The following is a 24,623-nucleotide window of genomic DNA, read 5'->3' as shown; positions in this document are numbered from 1 at the left end:
TCTACTGCGCCTGCGCAGAAGTTTTACCCATCCTTCGTTCATGTAGTTTAATACAATTGTAAAAAAATATATATATATATTAATCATAGTTTTATAGTTTTCATAGTTTTATAGTTTCATTAATCATAGTTTCATAGTTTTCAGGTTTTATTTTGAGTGATTTTCACATACCTCATTGTCATCATATGAGATATTGACACGGTGCCTTGTTAGCATAGTCTATCTCTATTAAAACTAAGGCTTATTAGCACTAGGTTATGAATTTGCAGAGCAATATAAAAATATTTAAAAAATTGGCTGTCTCCAAACCATTCCAAGACATGTGAATGTGGATGATGGCGCAGGCTGTTATGACCTGAAATTATAGAAAAGAAACAAAATTATATTTTCTGAACAAAAGTAATGGTCTTTTGAATTCACTTAGCTACATGGGGTACAGCACAAGGTGTGGAGCACTTCCAGAGCTTGCATGAAGATGGCCCTGAACCTGGTTTTCATCATCCCAAAAGCACCACAATAACCATAGACAGTAAAAGAAAGGCAATAACAGGCTAGATAATACCCATAATGCACTGTGAGGGTCATGCCTGCAGCTGAATCATCTATCCATCCATTTTCCCACCCGCTGGTACAATGTGGCTACAGCATAATATTATACAGGTAACGTTATAGCCTACATTTCTTTTTAAATATCTATAAATATGTTTTAATAATTATGAAATTGTTTAATTAAGGTTTATACAAGCTAGTTTCCATGACCTTTGCCTTTGGGAATCAGAGCCATGTCCAATACAGCCTTTGTTTTTTCTGAGTGTTTTGAGTTTTGGCAAATGAAAACTATAATGTTCCGAATAGATCCTTTTCTCACCTTTATTGCAACCGATAACAGTAAAGTTATCCTTTTGACATATATATATATATATATATATATATATATATATTTGCTCTTCATGAGTTCCGGAGCTCTTTTCCATTACATTACATAGTCAGTTCTGAGTGCGTTTGCTTACAAGTGAACTTGATTATGTAAGACGATACAGTTAAGTTAACAGATCTGGACCAGCTCTGTTTTGGTGGTAATGGTTATTTTTAGGCAAGAGGGGCAGAGGCCAGTTGCTTCTGGCTGGAATGTGCTGAGATGAAAGTTGTCCCAACATCCCACCCTCTCCTGCAGCTGCTGCATTCCAGCAGACCGAGGCAATGTGGGAAACCTCCTTCATTTAATAGTGGTAACCGTAGCTGCAGTAAGTCTAGTGGATTATTATAGTAATGACGATGAAAAATATGACAATTAAGTAGTAACACAGTCTCTGTGGTTTATTGTATTTTTAAATAAAATAACGGGTGTACTTCAGATTTAGTTTGAAGGTCCTAAACTGGCAATGAAATCACAGTGAGTGTCGGGGTGGCGACTGCATGAGTTTATCGATCTATTGTGCTCATAATGAAAGATCATAACTAAGGTACAGGCTCATATCCATCTGGCGCTTAGGTTTCATACCCAGCAGCACCAGCTAGAGTTCACCTAGGTCCACCTCACTGGAGCACTCTCAAGAGTTTCTGTCTTACCCACTAGTATAAGCATGTCTGTCACGGCCCAATCAGAAGTAAGCATCCGTACCCCACCTACTTAACGTATTAGTCTCAGTTAGCCATTGGCTGACGCACTTCACTCCTCCATGCTTATCAAAAGAGTTTACCTTAAAAAAAAGGGGTGGCAGGGCAGGTAGTTGTGTTTATCACTGAACACCAACCAGCAGCAGCCACGTACATTCATAGAGAACAGTGACAACATATAAACAGATGCTTGTCATCTTGACATCAACCTTTCAACCTTTGTATTTCTGCCACAATTACATCACGTTCTTGATACAAAAACTGAAAACAAATCAACATACCGTATTAAAAGTGTTTTATGAATTTTATTTCTTAAGCACTAAAGAAGAACATATTTTGGCTACATTTTACATCAGGTGTCTTAAACTATGTACTTACATGAAGATGTATTGTATACAACATTTCACACATATATGTTCTTATTGTAGCAATGACACTGAACCCTGAACCTACCCCTAAACCTTAACTTAACCCATGTAGTTACCTTGCACCACTCAGTACTTTCGTGGATAAGTACACTATAAGTATATTGAAAGTGCACATACTGTATAATAAAGTGCAACCCAAACACTTTTGCTGCTATTGAGATGGGATATGGGTGTTGTGGTTAGGTTTAAGAGTGGGTTAAGGTGTAACAGTGTAATTATTGAACAGAAATTATTGAAGCTGTAATTAAGTCAATATAAGTCCATTATTATATTGGTACAATGACACTTAATATAAAGTGGGACCTAATATTTTATGTAATAACCTACATAATATGTTTTAGGATTAAAAAAGTATTAATTTCCTTTTCTGCTAAAGCAGAAGCAACCATAACATCACTTCCCGAGGAAACAAAAAAGATACATTTTACCCACACCAACTGGAATCATATTCTGGATAAAGGGATCAAACTAAATGCACCATAATGCCCACAAAGTTTCTCCTCCAAACTCGTCAGAATCAGAAAAAAAAAACGTTTGTAAGCAAAGACAGAGAATTCACTTTGAACAAGCCAGTAACCAACTACCTTGTAAAGGTGCACCAGTCAACAATGCTTTACATAACAGAGGCCTGTATGAGTGAGTGATACAAAAGAAGCCAAATCTGAAGTTTGCCAAAAAGCCCATTAGCATTGCTGGATAAGCCATTGTGGTCGGTCGGATAACCACAAAATAGAGCTTTGTAGTAAAAAAAATCTTCTTAGTCAAAATCCAACAATCCCCAAATGGCTTAATTACAACATGGCATCACATTCAGAAGGACTATGTCTTGTTGAGTAGATGGAAATAACAGAATTAAACCATGTTCATTGAAATAAGAAAAATGTAAACCTTTAATTTCAGAATTAGGCCTACAGTACCTGAATTAGTTTATATTAAACATTCTTTAAAAAAAAAAAAGGTTCCGTATTGGCATCTGGTTCCATGAAGAACCTTTAATATCCATACAAACTTTACATTCCACAAAAGGTTCTTTAGATTTTTTAAATGATATTCACGTTAATAAAAATAGTTCTTTTAAGAAAGGTTATTTGGGGTAACAAAAATGGGTTTTCTTTGCCATCGCTGTGAAAAAACACTTTTGAAACCTTCATTTTTAAGATGACAACAGGAACAGATCTTTAAATCAGCAGAATGGAGAGGTCTATATTTTCCTCCATGTGATATGCAAAAACAGCTGTAGCTGTGGATTTTTGGACATGAAATAATCGGTCATATATGTGGAACTGAACATGCATAAGATGGCTGGTTCAGCCATGAACTTTTAAAATAGCTCATTGCCCCTTGCATCCATTCAATTTCTGTATCTGATCCTGTTTGGTCAAGTTTGTTTTCAGACACGATTGGGCCATTGCTGAACAGCTACCACTCATCTACTCGCAGCTGAAGGATCATAGTTCAACAAATGTGATCTCACATGCTCACCTGTTTGTCCATGTGTAGTTTATCATGACACGAGCAATCAGTGATAGTGTTCAGAAAAGGTCTAAGTAAAAAATAAGTTGTGTTTTTTATAGCAATTAATCATTTTGTAATTTAACAATAAAGATTAAAAATAATTTCATTAGTAAAAAAAAAATGTGAATAATTGCAATGATCTCATTTTCTCTCAGAGTGTATCTCATGTGCCATGTCACAGGTTGAGAGTACAACAATATATTGACTTTTGTCTCATCATCTCACTTCATTGACTTATTTGTTCACTTGAAAATTCTCCCCTAAAAATTTCTCCACTTATAATTTATAATGTTTATGTTAAACAAATCTAAGCATCAATACATTTATTCAGCATCTATGCAATCCACGATCACATTTTAGCCAGTTAAAAGTTATAAGTCAGTCCTGTATGTTCCCTAAAGATTTAGTTGGTCTTTTCTGCTCAAACACAAATATTGTAGATTTAACCCCATGTGTGGGTGACTAAAGAACTGAAAAGTAACTAAGATCACAATCCTGCCCTGTCACTATTGCCTTTGGCAGAAAGGCATACGATTTAGATGAGGGCCCAGTTTTTTGTAAGCATCTAAATCATTCATCACAACCCAGAACAAAAAATGAAGCAGATGAACAAAATATAGAGAAATAATATTCACAATTATTTTGCAATGTTTTGATCCTGTGGATCTGCCTAATTTGACATTTTGACCCTTGATTATGTCCTGGCTTGACCCACATTACTGCAGTAGAATGGGGACTTTTATTTGAGAATGTCGAAACTGACAGAAGAATTAGAAAACAATTATAAAAGGGGGCATATCATGATACATATTAATCCAAACCTAGAAGATGACAAAGACATTACACATTAAGCACTATCTGAGCAGACGGTTCAAAATTTAACAAAGATTGCCAAAACACGTCTTGGAATTGTTATATATTAAACTAAAATGTTTTTAAAAGACTTTTGCAATACATTTATTTCATAACGCCAAAAAAGAAACACTATGTGAAAAGTGCTGTATCATCCAATCACATCTGTAGTAGACTTCACACCTCTTCAGATCTGATAAGCACTCTAGCCCTGACTCGGATTAGAAGAAATGTATGTCGAGGGTCAACACAAAAGTGTCCACTGTGTCCATTGACAAAGTCAGTCGAGTCCTCACACCCCACAAAAAAAAAAAAAACAACTTCCAATGACAGACTCAGAACTGTGCACACAAGGGGTTAACAGAGAGTTTCTGAAAGTTTGAATCTCCTCCCCCCAAATAACACCCCATGGAATGGTCTGCCCCACTCGTTCACATGACACGTGTGTGTATGTTTGTGAGTAAGAGAGTGAGTAAAGCTTGGTGTGTGTTTTCTTTCTGCCATATATAGGGGCAAACTTGCTTCGAGGCGAAGTTGTGTGATATAGTCTGTGATCTATCTTCTTTATGCCCTCGGGACTATAAGGAGCTCTGCATATTTGGCCTGCTTCTGCCACAATTGGAGGACAATTATTGAGCCTAGATTATTTTGTCCTGTTCATTTTGAAGATCTGCTCAGTTGCTGGCAAACATGGAAGAGCTGAATGACGTTCATGATGACGGATCCTTCATGTTCACCTCAGAGTCTGTGGGAGAAGGGCATCCAGGTGATTTTAAATCCTGAACTTTTAAATGAAACTCTCAGAAATGTGCTTTTAAACTATTATATAGTAAAACTATTTTTTACTGTTTATTGATTCAGAAACTATGTACTTGCATGGAGGGAAAAAAAAGACATGCACTATAGACTTATTATTCACCTACCTCCACAAGTCAATGGAGCATATTTTGTAGATAGAAGAAATGGTAAGCTGGTTAAGCAACAGTTCAGTAGGGTTCATTCACACATTTAGTAACAATACTTCCACAGCACCATGTGCTCAGCAGGTATTTCATTGAGTGAAAGTGTAGTAGACAAAAATAGTCAATTAGGGGTCATGACTTTTACAGGGTGGTGTTAAATTGCATCATATCACTAGGAGGCTTTTCTCAGTTACATATTTACTGTGCAATTTATTTAATAATGAACTTACTGATGCAGAATTTGTTTAGTGAGCGCACATGTATACCAACAGATATTCCTTTAGTTATTTTTTTCCATCTCATGTGGGAACTTGCCAGACCTCACATTTCTTATCGACCATATTGAGGTTCTCTCACGTCATGATACAAGGCCAAAGTGCTATAAACAGTTACAAGAGTGAAACATCAAGTTATGTCATATGTCAAGTGTGCTTTCCCAATATTACAAAACCGCTTTACAGAAAACTCTTAATGACTCTAAATACATAATCTCATCTAGACAGATTTTGCAACACTGCAAACTAACCTGTCTGGTTCACTTGGACAAGTTTTGAGTCTTGCTTGCTAAACATCTCCAATCAGCACATATTTCAGCGGATCAATCAATAGACGTGAATGTGCAAGACACAGAAAATTGATTCCATAATGTTCCAGACCTCATAGATTTGACTTGTTTGTCTCGTATTATCACCTGAGTGTTGTTTTTGACAGCGTAGTTTCTGATGTAACTCACCTAAGCGGTTGCCTCAGCTAGCAGCCCAAATATAGACTGAGTGAATGATTCTGAAAGGAGACTACCACTGGTATTGTCCTCCCGCTGCTCAGCTGTGGTTTTGCTTTGTTGGGATTGCTGTGTCCTATAAAGAGTCTTGATTTAGGAAGACATCAAAACTCTTAAACTGAAACTTTCTGGTGTAATAACACTAAACACACACTTGAACCTTAATCTGAGCCATAACATAACTTTGTTTTTGTAATTGTGTGATTTTTTTTTTTAATAGATAAAATCTGTGACCAAATCAGTGACGCAGTTCTTGACGCACACTTGAAGCAGGACCCAGATGCTAAAGTTGCCTGTGGTGAGTGAACTTTTGAAATCCCAAACTAAATAAACATGTAAGGATTTTCTGTATAAACACGAGTGTCAAAATTTTCTTTGAAAGTTCATAGTCCAACAGTTGGTCACTTATCTTGACTCTTGTTTAGTTATAGAGTGACCTGACCATTTCACATACCTTTCTATCCTCAAAGTTTAACGGCATTTAAATGGATAACATCCCCATGTCCAAATTCAAAGCTAGCAATAAATTATACAGTGGCGATTTCCCTTTGTCAAGGGTTGTTTGACTAATTAAAATTGTTTTAATCATCAGAGACTGTTTGTAAGACTGGTATGGTACTTCTCTGCGGTGAGATCACATCTCGTGCCAACGTGGACTACCAGAAAATTGTGCGTGACACCATTAAACACATTGGTTACGACAACTCCGAAAAAGGTCAGAATCATTATTTGGATAATTATTCGTTCTTTAGATCTTTACTAACTCAACCACCAAATGTTATTTTTCCACGCTTTGCTCCTCCCTCTGTTCAGGTTTTGACTATAAAACCTGCAATGTTCTGGTGGCTCTCGAGCAGCAGTCTCCGGATATAGCGCAGGGCGTCCATGTTGACAGACATGAGGAAGATATTGGGGCTGGAGACCAGGTCCGAACACAACGGAAGTGTAAAACATATGTTTGAGCACATCATTTGTGATAAACATCGTCATGTTGCATTTCCGTTGTGTTTTAGGGGCTCATGTTTGGCTATGCCACTGATGAGACGGAGGAGTGCATGCCGCTTACCATTGTCCTCGCTCACAAACTCAACGCCAAAATGGCTGAGCTGCGGCGGGACGGCACCATCCCATGGCTTCGCCCAGACTCAAAAACTCAGGTCAGCAATATGAGAGTGAAATTGAAGGAAAACAACTTGCTTTTTGCACACTTACTATTGCAATTGATATTATTGTGAGCTGCAATGTGCAGGTTCAGACTTCAGAGCCCCTGACTGACATTGACCATGCTATCTTATCAGCCGAGTGTTCATTGAACCAGTACATTGGCCAATAGGTGTGACGGCTGTTGAGCAAGATATTGACCATGAGGCGGCCTCTTTTAACGCTTATAAGAAAATGACCCCCCGCGTGACATCCAGGGCCCCCGAACCTTAATTTTCCCAGTGGGGCAGAGGACACGGCTGTGCACCTGTCAATCTCAGGAGCATGCCAGCAACTGGAAGCTGAAACCTCTGGTCTATTTTAGAGTTCTGCCATTTTCAGACCATACAGCAGGAAATGTCCAAAGTTTGTCACATTCCCTGTGTTGTACATGCCAATTGAAACATGGCCTATATGTTTTCCACAACTCCAGGTCACAGTGCATTACAAGCAGGAGAACGGCGCTGTGATTCCTTTGCGTGTCCACACAGTGGTCATCTCCGTCCAACATGACGACTACATTTCACTGGAGGAGCAGAAGCGTATTCTGAAGGAGAAGGTCATCAAAGCTGTGGTTCCAGCAAAATATCTGGACGACCAGACCGTTTACCACATTCAGCCGAGTGGGCGCTTTGTCATCGGAGGGCCTCAGGTAAGCATGTATTTAACTCTATTCCTGCCATTGACTGAAATTTTAACTCACTTTAACTCTATTCCTGCCATTGACTGAAATTTCCGGCTTTCCGTGTTTTCACTGTTATACGTTAGGGGGCGCTATTAGGGATCTTCTGAAAGAGTACATAATCTCTAGATCAAAATACAGGCGAAGAAGAAGCAGAAACAAACGATAGCATAATAAAATAATGCAACCATCAACTAGAGCCAGACCGATATATCGGCAGACCGATATTATCGGCCGATATTTGGCATTTTCCAAACTATCGGTATCGGCAGTTATAATGGCCGATAAATTAATATTTCAAAAATAAAATAAAAACGGACGAAACACGCTTGAACCATGTTATGAGAGTTGGAGTTTTATAGTTTGTCCACCAGAGGGCACCCTGTTGGCAACAATCATTGAGTTGGTCACGATACATATATTGCTTGAATAGCAATTAGAAGATCATCCCCATCAGTTCTCTTAACTGAAATAAGCATGACAAAATTAGTACAATTTGCAGTATGACATTATCCATTACTAAATTATGGCTCATCATAGACTAGCTAACCACAAAGCTAGCTAATGCCACTATCGTCAGTTTGTTCTGTTGTGACAATAAAAGTTTCTTTTTAAAATGCATTAGCATATTATTTTAGTTAAAATTCATAAATAACAACAAATAACTAATGTTAGGGAAATCTGTTAATGTTGTGTTACGCGTTTCTGAAAATAAATAAATAAATAAAAAAATATCGGATTTTAAAACCCCAAAATATTTGTATCGGTATCGGCCTTCAAATTCCTTTATCGGTCGGGCTCTACCATCAACATTAAACAGCATATGAATCAAAGCTACCTAATGTTACCAAATGAAATGTCAGCCCAGGACAAAGTATAGGAATGAGCAAGCTTTGGGGGTGTTGATGGATTTGATCTACTCCATTTGTTTCGATCATTGTTCTGAATCTGATCCAAATGTAGTCTTTGACAAAAATGCTTGCTTTTTTTTAAACTTAAGTTTTGATTAAAAAAAGAATGCATGAAGCTAGAATATCTTTTTTTGGTTTAAATATTGCATTTTGATATATTGCATGCTTAGATATTCATGCAACAAAATATTCTGAGGGCCATGAAACTTTTGTCAAAATGATGAAAAATACGAGCACTGATTGGCAACTTTTTTCAAAAACGCTGTTGGGGAAATAGTTAAAAAGGATTCGTTCACTTAAAATGAAAATTCAGTGATTACTTATTGACCCTCATGTCGTTCCAAACTTTTGAATTTTGCAACAACAGATCATCATAAAAATAAATCATCATAAAAGTAGTCAATATTGCTTGTGCTCTATCTTCCAAGTCTTCTGAAGCAGTATGATCGATTTGTTTGAGGAGCAGGCCGATTTTAAATCATTATTCATTAAAAATATGCACCTGCTATATGTCAAAGCTGTTGTGTCATTCACACTAAAACGCCAATGGTTCTCACATTTGTTGTAGCCATGTTGTGCCATTTTACATCTAGGCACAAGCGCAGACTAGACACAAGCTTCAATAGAGATGTAGAGCTGTTTCATGATTCTTCACAAAACTCTTTCTCTATAACTGCCAACTGCTTTGGAATGACATGAGGATCAGATATTAATTGGCAGGGTTTTTTATTTTTATTTTTGGCGAACGATTGCATAAACCAAATCATAATCTTTGCTTTTCAGGGAGATGCTGGTGTTACAGGTAGGAAGATTATTGTGGACACATATGGTGGATGGGGGGCTCATGGTGGTGGGGCCTTCTCTGGAAAGGACTACACCAAGGTGGACCGCTCTGCTGCCTATGCTGCACGCTGGGTGGCTAAATCTCTGGTGAAGGCCAAATTGTGCAGTAGAGTGTTGGTTCAGGTGAGATGAAAGTGTAAACATCTTCCAAGTGATCTGGATTAAAACTGGAATGGATAAGCTGGTGTCTGGAGCAGGGTTGTGAATAATTAATGTGTTCTGTAGGTGTCTTATGCCATTGGAGTCGCCCACCCTCTTTCAATCTCCCTCTTCACCTACGGCTCATCGGTAAAACCAGAGAAGGAGTTGCTACGCATTGTCAACAAGAACTTTGACCTCCGACCAGGTGTCATTGTTAGGTAAACAATTAATAAGATAAAATGTTCTTATTATTCTTCCACTTCAGGCAAAGAAACTAACAGTTTTTTTTTTTCAGTTTTAAAAAAACAAGTGGTTAAGTTCAGTACTTTGTATTCAAATTTAGGCAAATGATTAACATTATTTAGTTTAGGATTCAATAAAATAAGACTCAAGAGGGAATAATGGGAAATTCTTAGATATTATTATTAGATATATTCTTAGATTCTGAGCAATAAATTCCATGTAATGTTAAATCCATTAAATATCTAAAACATCCTCTACTTTTAGTCGCTGAGAAAGTGCAAAACGAATTTAAATTTAAAAATCGATATTAATTTAAACATATCAACACTGAACAAAAACATGTGGAAACTGTTCTTGTGAAACCTTAAGCTCTTAAAATAACACTATAATTAGTACACTGTTGAAATACAGTATTGTGAATTATTTACACTTTAGTCATTTATTGTGTTTTAATGTGTTGTTATGGAAAGACCGTAAAAAACGTTTACAATCCTTACTATCTTTATAGTGATATAGAATATCACTATGCACTATGGGCATTTCCCAATTTTTCCTCCAGAGGGAGTACCGCTGCCATCGGGTTTATTAAGTTTCTCTTAAAGGGATAGTTCACACAAAAATAGAAATCGTCATCATTTACTCACCCTCAAATTGTTTTAAATCTGTGAGAATTTCTTTCTTCTGCCAAACACAAAAGAAGATATTTTGAAGAATGTCATTAACCAAACAGGTGATGAGGCCATCCATACTATGGAAGTCAATATGGCCAGTTTGGTTACACATATTCTTCAAAACATCATATTTGTGTTCAGCACACAGGTTTGGAACAACTTCAGGGTGAGGAAATGACAGAATTTTCATTTTTGGGTGAACTATCCCTTTAATTCAAATGATTCAATTGTGCAGTTTTAGTATAATAAGTACTTCTGCACCTAAATTAGGTACAGTTTTGGTTCAAGTAGGATTGAGGTGTCGGCTGTTTGGTGAAAAGCTAAATAACGTAATTTCCACTAACAGGGACCTGAACCTGAAGAGGCCGATCTACCAGAGCACCGCCTGCTATGGTCACTTTGGCCGATCAGATTTTCCCTGGGAGATGGCCAAGACTCTCAAGGTTTAATGAGAGAGGCATGCAAGCCTATACCTTCAGTCATTCAGTCGCTTTTTCCTTCTGTGCTCCTCTCCCTTCTGATTTTGGTTCTCCTCTGGCATACGCTATATATTTTAGATTAGACAAATATACTGTAAATGTCATGAAAATCCAGTCTTTTATTTAGAAGTCTTTTGAGAAAGGATCCCTCACAACATCAACACCCATGACAATCAATCATTCCTTAAAGCTGAATTGTGTCTTTTAGTGTGTGTGTGTTTGTGTGTTAAAAGGCGATTTCCTATCTGAGGTTGGCATATAGAGACAACTTTAAGTTAAATGTAAATACGGTGATCCTCGGTTGAAACAAAGGCACATAAGGGTTTTATTTTTATTTTGCAGCATGCCACTAAACGCTGATATGTGAATGTTTGTTGAATGTCTTGTTGAATGTAGACGGCACTGTTTGAAGTTTTACGCTTTGAGCAAACAGTTTAGATAATACATGGAAGAACACACGTCTATGCAAAAGATAACACAGAAAAGTAACACTTTGTCCCTTTTTAATGGAACAGTCCCACATGGCAAATCTTTCATTTGTATTCTCCCTTATGGTGACCTCTTTTTTCATGTGAAACATGAGAATGTTTGCCTTTTTTTGTTTTTGGCTTGCCATCATCTGTAGTGCTACCGAAACACATGACTCTTTCCGCAGCAACACTCTCAGAAAAAAATTGTGAAAAACAGCTTTTCACTCGGGCAGTACCCTTAAAAGAACATCTTTGTATCACTTTTTTAACCCCTAAAATGTGCATACTAGCACCTTAGAGTAGCAATTTGTACCTTAAGGTACTACTGTGAACTTTTTAGGGGATGACAAGGTACACAAGTTGTGAAATTAAAGGTGCTGCATGTCATTTTTTGGACTGTACTCAAGAAACTAAAATACATTAATATATTTGCAGATATTCAGGAAACATGCTAAGTTTAAATACTTGTTTCTCTGAAAAAGAGTGGTATGTTATTCTACTTTGAAAAAAAGTATGGAATTTCGGAATGTCTGTTTTGGTACTCGTGTTTTCATCGACACATGTTTTCATCATACTGTAGCTACGCCATGAGTTTGACGCAGAAGTATAAACAGAGAATGTCTAATTGAAGAGAATTGGCACTGGCTGGTTACTTCCGGTTTCTGGACTGGCTGCAGTTACACGTCTCTGCCCATGCGGGGGCATAATGAATGGGAGTCTATGGGGTTTCACCCCCAGAAATTAACTTTTATCAGGATGTAATTTTTTGCCAAGTAATTTGAAAGTTGCATTCAAAAGGGAGGGCTAAGATAATACACTCAGCTGAAAATTGCATTTTTAAGTTCACTTATCTTTTCTAAAAATCCGTTCAAAAATGTGATGACGTCACACAATAGCAGAATGCTAGCGTGTTCCGGCCAACAACGGCTTAACCTGTAAGAAATCAAAAGGACATAAGTACTCGTTCATTCGACTTTTGGCCTATAATCTATATTGAACTTGCGGAATCAACAATAAAATCTATGTTAATTTAACGACAAGCAGGTGAAAGAGACACATTTAGCCGTTTAGCCCCACAGACTCCCATTCATTCTGCTCTTGCCCGTGATCACCTCCAGTGGAATTCTAATGGAACTGCAACCAAGATGATACACAATAGGGCTAATAAGAAGTGCCAAGGCTCTCCGTTAGACGGGCTCTGGTATAAATTTGGGTTAAGGCTCAAAGCTTTCCATTGTCAATTACGTGGTTGTGTGTCCTCAATCTGGCAACCTGCATGAGTGTGGACTCAGAGAAGGAAACAACTCTCCAATATTTTGAATTTGGACTACAGTACCTATTTCAACCACTAGCTGTCAATATTACATACTGCACTTTTAACTTAAATTGGAAAATAGCATAAAACATCTGCGAATAAATCACCGTTTCCATCCCACGTGTTCGAGAGAAGAAAATAATCACTCCCTGGAAAAAATGGAAGTTGCTGCAATTGGGGAAAACCACTTTTACAGTACATTTACAATTAAGGCCGTTTAGACAACACCGTTTTCAGCTAAAAATGGAAAACATTTTATGTTTTGGCTGTTCATTTACATGACTACAGTGTTTCGGGGGGTTTTTGTGTGCGCCAAAACATTTGAAAACCGGATTCAACGTGCAAGTTTTTGAAAAAAATACCGTTATCGTCTCTGTGTAATCTACAAAAATGGAAATTTGTGAAAACAGTGACGTCATGCGCATTGTGTTTAGTCTATAGGCGTGTAGTTTATTTATAAAGTGACATCGACAACTACTGGCATAATACAAGCTGGGGGGTTTTATCGTCTTCACGGTTCCTCGTTAACAGGTATTGTTTTGACAATGCTGTTATCTGTCGGAGAAGGAAAAACTATTTCATTTATAGTACATCTTTGTCATGTAAACATAACTTGCGCTTGAGACAAAGTACAATATGCTATCTTCCGTTCGGAAGCGAATGAACACATTTCAGCTTTATATCTCAAATTATTTAAATCATCATTTTTCAGTTTTTACTACATTGTCATTTTCTTTTTCTCTGTCTTTACAGTAGTAAAGTTACAGTAGCATGTTATGAGGAGACATGAAATAGTGGACCATTACAAGCTTTAGGCTTTTTACATCTACAATCCGAGAATCATATTCCTCTCATTATATACTTACAGTCTTAAAAGGGTCTAATTTGTGCGCCTTTTTCTTGCATCATAGGATCGTTCGCTTTTTATGCTTCGTTTTTGACTGCATCATCTCATTATTGTTGAACAATGGCAGGGGGATATTAATATGAGAATTTTGATGTTTACGTGTACAGATCCTGAGCTGGTCTTACATTGATTGTCACCACTGGAGAGTGAGCATGTGTATGTGTGTTTATGTACAAAGCCAGATTATGTTGCACACTTTAGATGTGTGTGGAAGCCACTGTGTAATCTCATTTGTTCAACAGAGGCATTAATCCTTAAAAACACTGTAAACCATCTTATTACAGTTTTCTTTCAGAGTTTTAGCGTCTGAATTTAAGATCTGACATGTAAATAATTGTGAATAATTAAAGTGCAAAATTCTTAAATTTGTCCAGTGTCATATGGATCTCTTTAAACACAATGAATGACTCATTTATTTTTTGGATATGCCAACCAATAATTTCATTATGTTGCACATTTAAGTTTCAAATGCACAGAATGTTTATTAGCCTATATTCACAGTTTTTTTCAACAAGGCACCAAAATTTGAAGCACAACACCTGACAAGTTAAAGAAGAATAACCAAACTCAATGTTAGAGCAAACTCAAAGGCCACGGTGATTACTAACAGGAATTGTGCGACATCGTCTACATAACTTAAAGTTCATTGCTCATTCACAGAAAGGCAATATGAGAGTAATGTTTGATTTTGCTTTATTCCGTACATTTACATTTACAGCACAATCAAATGCATTCTGCCCAAAAACAAAACATTCTCCAATGAGTGAGCCAATCCTTGGTTGAAACAAAGGCACATAAGGGTTTTATTTTTATTTTGCAGCATGCCACTAAACGCTGATATGTGAATGTTTGTTGAATGTCTTGTTGAATGTAGACAGCACTGTTTGAAGTTTTACGAAACAGGTTAGATAATACATGGAAGAACACGCGTCTATGCAAAAGATAACACAGAAAAGTAACACTTTGTCCCTTTTTAATGGAACAGTCCCACATGGCTACTTCAAAAATTCAGTTCATGTCTGTTAAGCTCCGAAAATGTGTTCTGTAGTACGACTTGTGCCATATTCTTAAGTCTTCCGAAACCTTATTATGCAGGAGGAACCAAATGAAATATAAATCATTATTCACAGAAATTCCCTAATTCTGCATCACACAAATCTCATTTGATGGCACTGATGGAATCATGCATCATCATGGCATTTTGAATGTTGATTCAAAGGGGAAGATTAACAGCGAAATAACGTCAAATTCACCTGTCTTGTGTGGCTTCAGAAGACTTGAAATACAACATGAGTCTTATGAGCTACTTGGTTGTCACTACTTTGAATTGTCAGAGCTGCATAATGATTCTTCGAATGTTTCTTTTGACTTCCACAGGGAAAATAACAGTATGAGTATATAGTGAATTTTTATCTTTGGATGAAATATTTAAGCAGTGATATTTTTGAGGTACGTCAGATAATGGTTTAATCGAAATGATGTAGCTAACCCAGTCTCCATTTCAAGAAAATGGAACATGAAGGAAATGATCTAAACAAGTAACTGAAAGGGTAAAACTTTTTCTCATATCTGGTTGATCAACGGAGTCTTTAACACAGAGGGAAAATATGTGACGAGACAGAAATTCCTGAGCGTAAAGAAATAGTAAACTAAAAAAAACATGAAAGACGTTTTCTGGACGGCACTAGTAACATCAGATGTTGAGAAGCATAAACATGGCTCTTGTCCTGACAAATGGAATGACAAAACTCCCTTGATAATGATTAAGCAACCATATTAATTTTTTTAATGCTGGTAGTATGAAAACATTTGACCAATGTAAACCAAGCTTCATCTGTTTCTTTTTCTCTCAAAACAAACAAAAACAATTATGATCTTGCAGTCCTGCTGCACGTCATTTTGTCTGCAAACAGCTCACATGGATCTAGTACATTTGTGAACACATAAACTAGTCCTCCTTCATCCTTAAAGGCCAGCTTCTCAGTCTTTCATTACTAGACGTTTCCTTGTAACAAACCTCGACGATTCCGCAGTGAACCTTATGAACACAGACATCAAGACAAACTACAGGTAGTGCTGTTCTCAAATACATTTGGTCACAATGTACAGCAATACTCATTGCTTCTATGACTTAATTTGATGAGCTTATGCACCTGTTTTGCGAGAGGTTTTTGCTGATCTCGTTCAGCTTAGCTCTTTCTTGCTGTCAGTAGGCTATAAACTTTTACTGCATATGAAGGCAGCTTTCAGATGCTATGTTTGGCTATCGACATACAGGTCTAATAAATATCTGTATTTGGTTTTCAGTATTAAGGCACGCTGGTAAATGACAATCTCCTGAACAAGACGTTTCAGACGGCATATGGTGATTAAGGCAAAAGATATGCAACAGCAGTGATATGCAACAATAAAATATATGATTTAAAGGGATAGTTCACTTCGAAATAAATGTTTGCTTACCTCAAGGCCATCCAAGATGTAGGTGTCTTTGTTTCCGATCTTGTCTGTCAGTCATATAATGCAGGTATGGAGGTCCACGTCAAAGAGCATGCACAGAGAAGTCCAAATTAAACATTATTTAATGACTCGTAAATGTAAGTACACATTGATGGCCTAAGACCCGAAACGAGTTGTTTGTGTGAGAAAACGAACAGTATTACCTCGCGTAATCACATTCACATCCAAGTGATATGAATCAGTTGTACAACGTCCAACTGAATCGAACTGAATCAGTTCACAGTTCCGCCGGAAGTGATCGCTTGCTTGTGCACGTCGCTCATTTCGGAAGTTACCTTTTACTAAACATATTTAGATATACCGAAATCGTCTTCCATTGCGATTTCCCGTATATCTAAATATGTTTAGTGAAAGGTAAAATTTCGTTTTCTCACACAAACCGCTCGTTTCCAGTGATGGCGAGATGAAGCTTCATAAAGCATTGAAGCGTTCCATCCATGTGCCGAAGCTTCGTGGTGCTTCATTTGCTCTATTGTGCCATCAAGTGGACAATAAATGTAAAACGTGCAGTGTGATTATAATGATATGGCTTTGATGTCTGAAGCATTGAATGATTAATCAATGATGTTTGTGATGCTTATACATAAAGTATAAACTTTTATATGGTGTCTGCCTTTATGATACAATGACAGGGTCAAAATGAAAAGTGGAAACAAGGGAGAGCATTGTCATGTGAATGTGCTTGTGTTACATATTTTTTGACTGTGCTGACAGTCAGCATTTTATTCATTTTTATTTAAAAATAGCAACTTCTCCGCAGTGTTCAGGTTCAGGCGGTTTCTTTCTTTTTTTTTTTAGATTATTTCATTCATATTTCAAATAGACCGCAAAACCGTGAACCACTTCCTTAAGCAGTCGTGTGGTACAGCTGGCTCGCGAGGCTTCAAACCTCGCCTCGATACGCGCACAGAAATCATCCCGGATAACTCGACACACGCTTCGAAGCCTCGATACAGGAGGACACATCCCTACTCGTTTCGTGTCTTAGGCCATAAATGTGTACTTACATTTACGAGTCATTCAATCATGTTTAATTTGGACTTCTCTGTGCATGCTCTTTGATGTGGACCCCCATAGCTGCATTATTTGACTGACAGACAACAACGGTTTGACCGAAAAATATCAAAATTGAAAACACTGTGGAAACAAAGACAGCTACATCTAGGATGCCCTTGAGGTAAGCTAAAACATGTCAAAAATTATTTTCAGAGTGAACTATCCCTTTACCCATCTCTGCCTTTGAAAACAACTAAAGGCACAGAAAACGTCAGCATTTTTGGATTCGTTGTCTTGCAATGTCTGAAATTGGCACAATAACTTTTGTTTTGAGGCACCATGTTAAAATGCCTGCAAAAGGCTTCGGTTTAGTTTACTACAGCACTGATGTAGCGTTACTCTGGTTTCATCAATGGATGCAGACATTTTAGCCAACCTACAGTCTGTAGTTCCACAGATACTTAACAATCCCAAAGAGATCTAACGGAAACTCCAACACATCCAGGCAATGAGCTTTATTTTTCCCAGCATGGAAGCTGATGGATTCAAAAGGTCCCCAGAGAGTGAAGAAGTCTCTCAAAAATGTGCAAAATCTGAGCTGGATTCTTTGGCAAAGGTAAGCCGATTGTACGAGAGCCAGGTCCAGTTTCTGTTTCTTTCCCTCTCCTGTTGTAGTGTAGTGTTGTAGAGAGAGAAAGAGAGAGAGAGACACTGAAGCTACAGTATAGAAAGGTTCTCAGGCTGGTGCTGACCACCAAGAGACTCCATTTTGTGGTCTCGGCTTGCAGACTGTAGCGATTGCCCTCGGGCCAGCACCATCATCGTGTCGCTAGATATCCCAGCGAATTCAAAAGCGAATGTCCCGTAGAACAGCATAATGATGACACAGAAGACCCACTCGAAAATGGCCGACGCATGTTGCAGGACAAAACTTTCCTGGACAAAAAACACCCCGCCTGAGGAAAGTCTCATTAAGGAATGATAGTGAACACTGTTAACTCATGCTCAGGCCTGTCTGCATTACGGGAAGAACACGCATGAACTCAATGACTGACAAAGAAAAGGAAAGCAAAACCTAAAAGCTAATTACATTGCAGATTTGCAATGTTTGAATTTTTTTGTGCATTTTAACAAAGTTAAAAACAAAGCTGACTGATTTTTTTCTCCAAAATTTCTATAGATATTTCAATATTATCTTTATTGTAAATTAGTGGAAATGGTAACACTTTACAATAAGGTTTCATTAGTTAACATTAGTAAACTACATTAGTTAACATGAACTAATAATGAACAATACCTCTACAGCATTTATTCATTTTAGCTAATGTTAATCTCAACATTTACTAATGCTCTTTTTAGATCAAAAGATGTATTTGTTAACGATATTTATTGCACAGTGAAGATAGCAATCTATCACATCATTACCATATGGCACAAGCTGATTGGCCTCTGCTGATCCAGCAGCCAATGAGATTTCTAGCTCAAAATTTTCACTGTAAGCTAGTCCTACTATCAGAGTTTCTCTGAAACCCTCCACCTCCCCCAGCTCCACCTGCCTAGATCTGCAGACTGAATTTATGCTTGTTTATGCAGCAACATTTCTAATGTGCTCACAGCAGTGTGTCCATACTTAGCATAGCAAGTCCATACTTGCGCAGCGGTGCACGTCAAGACCAAATACATTAACATTGCCATATTAAATAACATGCTAAAACGATTCTGGATGTCATGATTGAACATTAACAATGCTGGAAAAATATATTGCTCATTGTTAATTCATGTTAGTTAAAGGTGCAGTGTGTGAATTCTAGTGACATCTAGTGGTGATGTTGCGAATTGCAACCAACAAAAGTTACGGTGGCCAACACGAAAATATGTCGTCGTCTGAATAATAAAGTAAATTATGTTTACTTTATTATTCAGTAACACAATATGTTATTGCGAATATTAATGTTGCTTTTTTATCATTGTGTCAGTGTTTTATTCGCTGACTTTAGCTAACTTCCTTGCACGAAGAACAAAATAGTAGTACTGTAGAAAAATGTCGGCACATTTCAATGTAAGTGGTAATAAAAACATAACAGTTCATTAAGTATGGTCTTTGTACACCACTGAAAACAGTTATGTATGACATTGGATTTCTGTCAACAGATCCTACTAAATATTACACAATGCACCTTTAATGGATTAACTCATTTTAACAAATAAATAGTGTTACCATAAAAATCTAATATTGTGACAGTCCTAAATACAAATATATAATTTAAAAACAATATGGATGAGTGATACTGTAAAGGATACTGAGCACCAGGGCTACAAAAGCCATCAGGGTCATAAAGAGGCGCAAATGACCCACATTATATTCTCCCTGAGTCTTTGCCAAGCGGTAGGTCAGCGCAGACTGCAGACACACAAACAGCATACTGGTGGGGAAGGCCACTCCTGCTCCAACATAGTGAAGAACCTTGGCGTTATCCACCTGTGAGAAACACAACGACAGGAAACAACAGTGAGAACTGATTCTCCAATCAAAACTACAGATGTCACATACTGGGGAAGTAGTTTAGTGTGTGTGTGGGAGGGAGAAGGTCCATGGTACCCATTAAGGGAAAAAAAAGTTCTGCATTTTTTTCTTTATTTGAAATGGAAAAACCACAAACAAACTTTTTGGAGAGTATTTTCCTATCTAAAAATAGCCACATCTCTAGGAAATTTCTCTTCATTTTCCCCAGCTGTGGAAAGATCATATTTAGAGAGCCCTAACTGTTCGGTACAAATCCGTTCAGGAACACAAACTCATTGAAAACACATGTCGACATATTTTAAAACATAACCTGTAATCAGTGTAACTCGGTTTTCACATACATAAGTACATTCAACACATTTTTGTACTTGAAACAATGAAGGCTGGATTCAAAATATTTCAGTACAGTAAGTGGATCTGGTCAGTTACAAAATCACATTCCCAAAACGGTCATGCAACACATTTTGGGAAATTCTGTTTATGTCGTATTTCCACTTTTATAGCTGCAAGTTTGCTGTGCTCGCCACACATGACTGTCTGTGGTGTGTTTATGGTCTAAGTGCTCACAATGCCACATCACACACAACTCCTGAGCCAGTTTCTCACTGCCAGCAGAGGGCAGCAGTGAACCCACAACAATCAAACACATTACCCATATGAATACCACACAATTCAAGGTCGAGAATATCAGTCCATAATATCACACTATTATAACACTACAATATTAGTAATGTATAATGTTTTTAAAAGAAGCATCTTATGCTCACTAAGGCTGCATTTATTTGGTAAAAATACTGTGAAAACATTAATATTGAGAAATATCATTAAAATTGAAAATAGCTGTTTTAATATATTTTAAAATGTAATTTATTCCTGTGATTGCAAAACTGATTTTTCAGAATTATTACTCCAGTCTTCTATTATCAGAGCTGAAAACAGTTGTGCCGCTTAATACTTTTGTGTAAACTGTTACAGGATTTACTTATTTAACACAACACAACCTTCAAGGCATGGTGCCAATGATTCATACAGAGTTCGTAACGATACGCTAATGCGTTCGTAAAGTATAACATTTTTACAGTACTGTATTGAAGTCAGTGGGAATTTCATGTTTTGTTGTATTATAGTGCCGACAAGAGGCACAATCCCACAAATTTTTCCCAGTGTCCTCAGAGTGAGCCCATACATGTGTCAAATTTTGGTGAAAATATCTCATTTCGTTTTGAAGTTATAAACATTTTTATGTATAAACACATAAAAAAAATGACCCACACCTGACTTTGTTGGCATTTTCTTGCCACTTACTATTAATATTTTGACATTTGAGCATAGCCAACAACCTAAGTTTTCAAACTTCTGACGGTGGTTTCATTTCGATTGGTCTAATGGTTTCGAAGATATCCGCAAATGTTTTTTAAGCACTAAGTCACAACGCTACACAAACCGTAATATGAAACCTAGCATGTTTGGTATCATTGGACTGGGCAAGGATTCAGGAACTTAATGAGACTCCCATGAAAACCAGTCAACCACACCCAGAAGTAAAAGCATTTGAAGATTTAATTTTACCACTAGGTGGCGCTGGTTCGAAACTTCTCAGGCTCCCCATGGCATTGTACTGATGACCCATACCGAGACGATCATGCGTTCATAAAATAAAATACAGCATTTTGGTACAAAATTCAAGCCTTACGTCTGTTTTCGCAAGGGCTACATGAAATTATTTTGTGCGGTACTCGTTTGACGAATCGACATGAATTCCATAACTTCGGAGCATCAGCCTAGGAGGAATTCGAAAAAGGTTTTAGGTTTTTCAGAGAATTCAAAATGCTGGACAAATTAATGTCCGTTAAAAAAATGACATATAATCGTCTTGAGCCAAGGAATTAGTGGGAATTTTTGTTTGTAGCCTTTATGGCTTAAACATGAGTGAAACTTTGGACAGTTGGTGGCGCTAGAATGATTCAGTTGGAGACTCCAAATTTGCTATGGTGACAGACAAATTTCATAACTTTCCCCATAAGTGGTTCTATGGGCTGCCATATACTCCCAGAGCGGAAGAAAATGCAGAAGAATATATATATATATATATATATATAGAGAGAGAGAGAGAGAGAGAGAGAGAGAGAGAGATACAGGGGTTGGACAATGAAACTGAAACACTGGCCAATGTTGGAGGTTTCACATCTATATGCCTGGCGGCCAATCTTCAGAGTGAAGCACGGGTGGATCAGTGATGGTTTGAGCTCCAATATCATGACAATCCTGATTGTATTTGATGGACACGACACTGCCGAGGACTACCAAACCCTTTTGGAGGATCATGAGCACCTGATGCTCAAACCGTGTATCAGTATGATCATGCACCAACACACACAGCAAGACTTGTGACAGAAGGGTTTGATGAAGATGAAAGTGACGTTGAACATCTCCCATGGTCTGACAGTCACCAAATATGAATATTATTGAGGTGTTTTGGAGGAGCGAGTCCACCAGCATCATATATCAGTTTTTTTGTCCAACCCCTGTAGATAGAAGAAAATACCACACTCTCTAGATCTATTCCTTTCAATTACTTCATTTTATTTATCTTTTTTGACACAAACAAAAGAGAAGTATCAAGTGTTGCAGGAAGAACTTTAGAAACCATAAATCAACTCCAGGCTTTGTCAGCGAACTACTGATTACCTCAGCAAATGATATCCTGTATGTTTCCCTAAGGCGAAGACTTCCCCTTCACTTCTGTCCAAATCCTGAGCTGCAGTCCCTGTGCTTTAGTCGCACTGTCATTAGGACAAGGTTCTCAGCTCTGTAATGCGCAAGGTTTGTTATGGGCATCTCAGGCTTAAGGACAAGGATCAAAGCTGTCAAAAGCTTCCCAGTCATGTGGGAAAAAAGCACAGTGGATGAGACTGTGATCATGTGACCTGTCTATGGAAATACACTTGATGTATTACTCTGCACAGACAATATTCTGGCCACTCATTTCACCTTCAAGTGTACACCTGAGCTGAGTTTACAAAGACGTTAATAACTTCAATAGTCCAAAACCTCCTTTATAAAACACATGTATGATTTGAATGATGATGTATGATGAATTCCTTGATAAGTATGCGATTAATCACGATTAATTGCATACTTATCATGGAATTAAGCATACACAAATCATCTTAAGTATGCACTTAATCATGATTAATCGCATATTATTATGGAAATCATGACAGCCCAAAAATAGCCTACCACACATACATTTTGGCACACATAGCACATTGGGATTTAATTCATAACGAGATATTTGTGGGTGTTCTGTGGATTGGACGTAATGTACTTGTACACATTGTGCTTGGATTTAAGGTGAACTGCGATTTATAAAGAGAGAGTAATTTCGTAAAAAATCGTTCAACATAGGAATTTATTCTGAAACTGAGGTACAATCACATTTAGGATCTAAATGCGTCTTTAAAAATAAAGCCCCTGGACTCTCAACTAACCACGGTAGCAAAAGTATAAGAATTGGTTGCTTTCTAAACTAAAGCCTTGGGCTATCAAATTAGCTATAGAGAGGAGCTTCTCTCACATGGACTTGCTTTAACATGTGGTTGAATGCCTGCCCTACAGAAAAGATCCGTTTCTCTGTCTCTTCATTTATGCAGACGGTGCTTTAAGAACAATAAAAACCTGTTTAAGAGTTTGATAGCATATAATAAACAGTGCTCTCAAAAGTAAATCTTAATCGAATTACACAATATCCGACTAATTAATCAAATTCAAGTCAGGTCTTGCTGTTTTTCAGCATCTCAGGCTACGGTTGTCATATTTTTATAGAAGCTATAATACAACCTTGTACAAAGATTTTATTTTTGGGGTTTACTAATAGGTCTTAACTTGAAAGTTTAAAAAAAAAAAAACATTACTTTTCACATTTTTATTTTGTTGCAGCACCTCTCTTCCCAGTCTGTCAGTAACGCTCTGTTTAGTTTCTGTCTCAATGAAGCCCCTCCTTTCCGAAAAGCGCAATGTGCTCTGATTGGTCGGCTGGACCAGTGTGTTGTGATTGGTCAACCGCTTCAAGCGTGTTTGAGAAATATCACACCCCTTTAGCATAACTGCAAGTTTCATGAGTTTCAACGCAAGGTTTAACGCAAGTCAACCAGGTCTTGTCGCTTTTAACTTTGCAGACCTTTTTCATGCTCAAACAGCAACATTACACTAAAGAAAGTTGAAAATGTGAAAAAGCATTCTCAATCCTCTTTGAGATGCTGTGAGAAGTAGTTCAACTTTGAAATTTGTGGCCTGCTTTGCTTTGTCTAGCTTTTATTCAATAGAAACGTGTCCTTTGTGAAAAGCTTCACTCATTCCGTGTTCTCGGTATGGTTTAGTAAGGAATGTTGCCTGTAGTAGCAGTAATAATAGACTTCACAAAAGCATAGACGCAATACTTTAAACTTGATTTGCTCTGACAACGCCAAAAAAAAAAATTGTGTTGAGGGGCATGATTAAATAAGTGTCTCACTTTTTTTTTTTTTTTAAATCACACTAAATTACTGTGGTAATTTGAGAGGTCTAATA

At 37.4% G+C, this 24,623-nt stretch overlaps 2 protein-coding genes across 2 annotated transcripts in view; one reads left to right on the top strand and one right to left on the bottom strand.

Moving 5' to 3' along the window:
* The first annotated feature begins 5,038 nt into the window (after window positions 1–5,038).
* mat1a (methionine adenosyltransferase 1A) lies at window positions 5,039–14,386 on the top strand. Its single transcript, XM_039650389.2, has 9 exons — window positions 5,039–5,178; window positions 6,376–6,453; window positions 6,748–6,870; window positions 6,969–7,081; window positions 7,169–7,312; window positions 7,789–8,007; window positions 9,732–9,914; window positions 10,017–10,150; window positions 11,193–14,386. Exons 1-9 carry the CDS (start codon window positions 5,103–5,105, stop codon window positions 11,293–11,295), a joined length of 1,173 nt encoding a protein of 390 aa, XP_039506323.1. The 5' UTR covers window positions 5,039–5,102; the 3' UTR covers window positions 11,296–14,386.
* Window positions 13,472–24,623, bottom strand: part of LOC120462050 (transmembrane protein 150A) — a 36,395-nt gene continuing 25,243 nt past the window's right edge. The window contains exons 7-8 of the mRNA XM_089116860.1: window positions 19,832–20,009; window positions 13,472–18,486 (exon numbers count right to left, since the gene is read on the bottom strand). Coding sequence (XP_088972986.1) covers window positions 18,248–18,486; window positions 19,832–20,009 — 417 coding nt within the window. The 3' untranslated portion in view covers window positions 13,472–18,247. The remainder of the gene's footprint in view (window positions 18,487–19,831; window positions 20,010–24,623) is intronic.

Source organism: Pimephales promelas, chromosome 11, assembly GCF_988280905.1.
Source record: "Pimephales promelas chromosome 11, fPimPro1.hap1.1, whole genome shotgun sequence".
NCBI lineage: Eukaryota > Metazoa > Chordata > Actinopteri > Cypriniformes > Leuciscidae > Pimephales > Pimephales promelas.
Note: the sequence above shows the minus strand (reverse complement) of the source record. Positions and strands in the feature narration are given on the sequence as shown.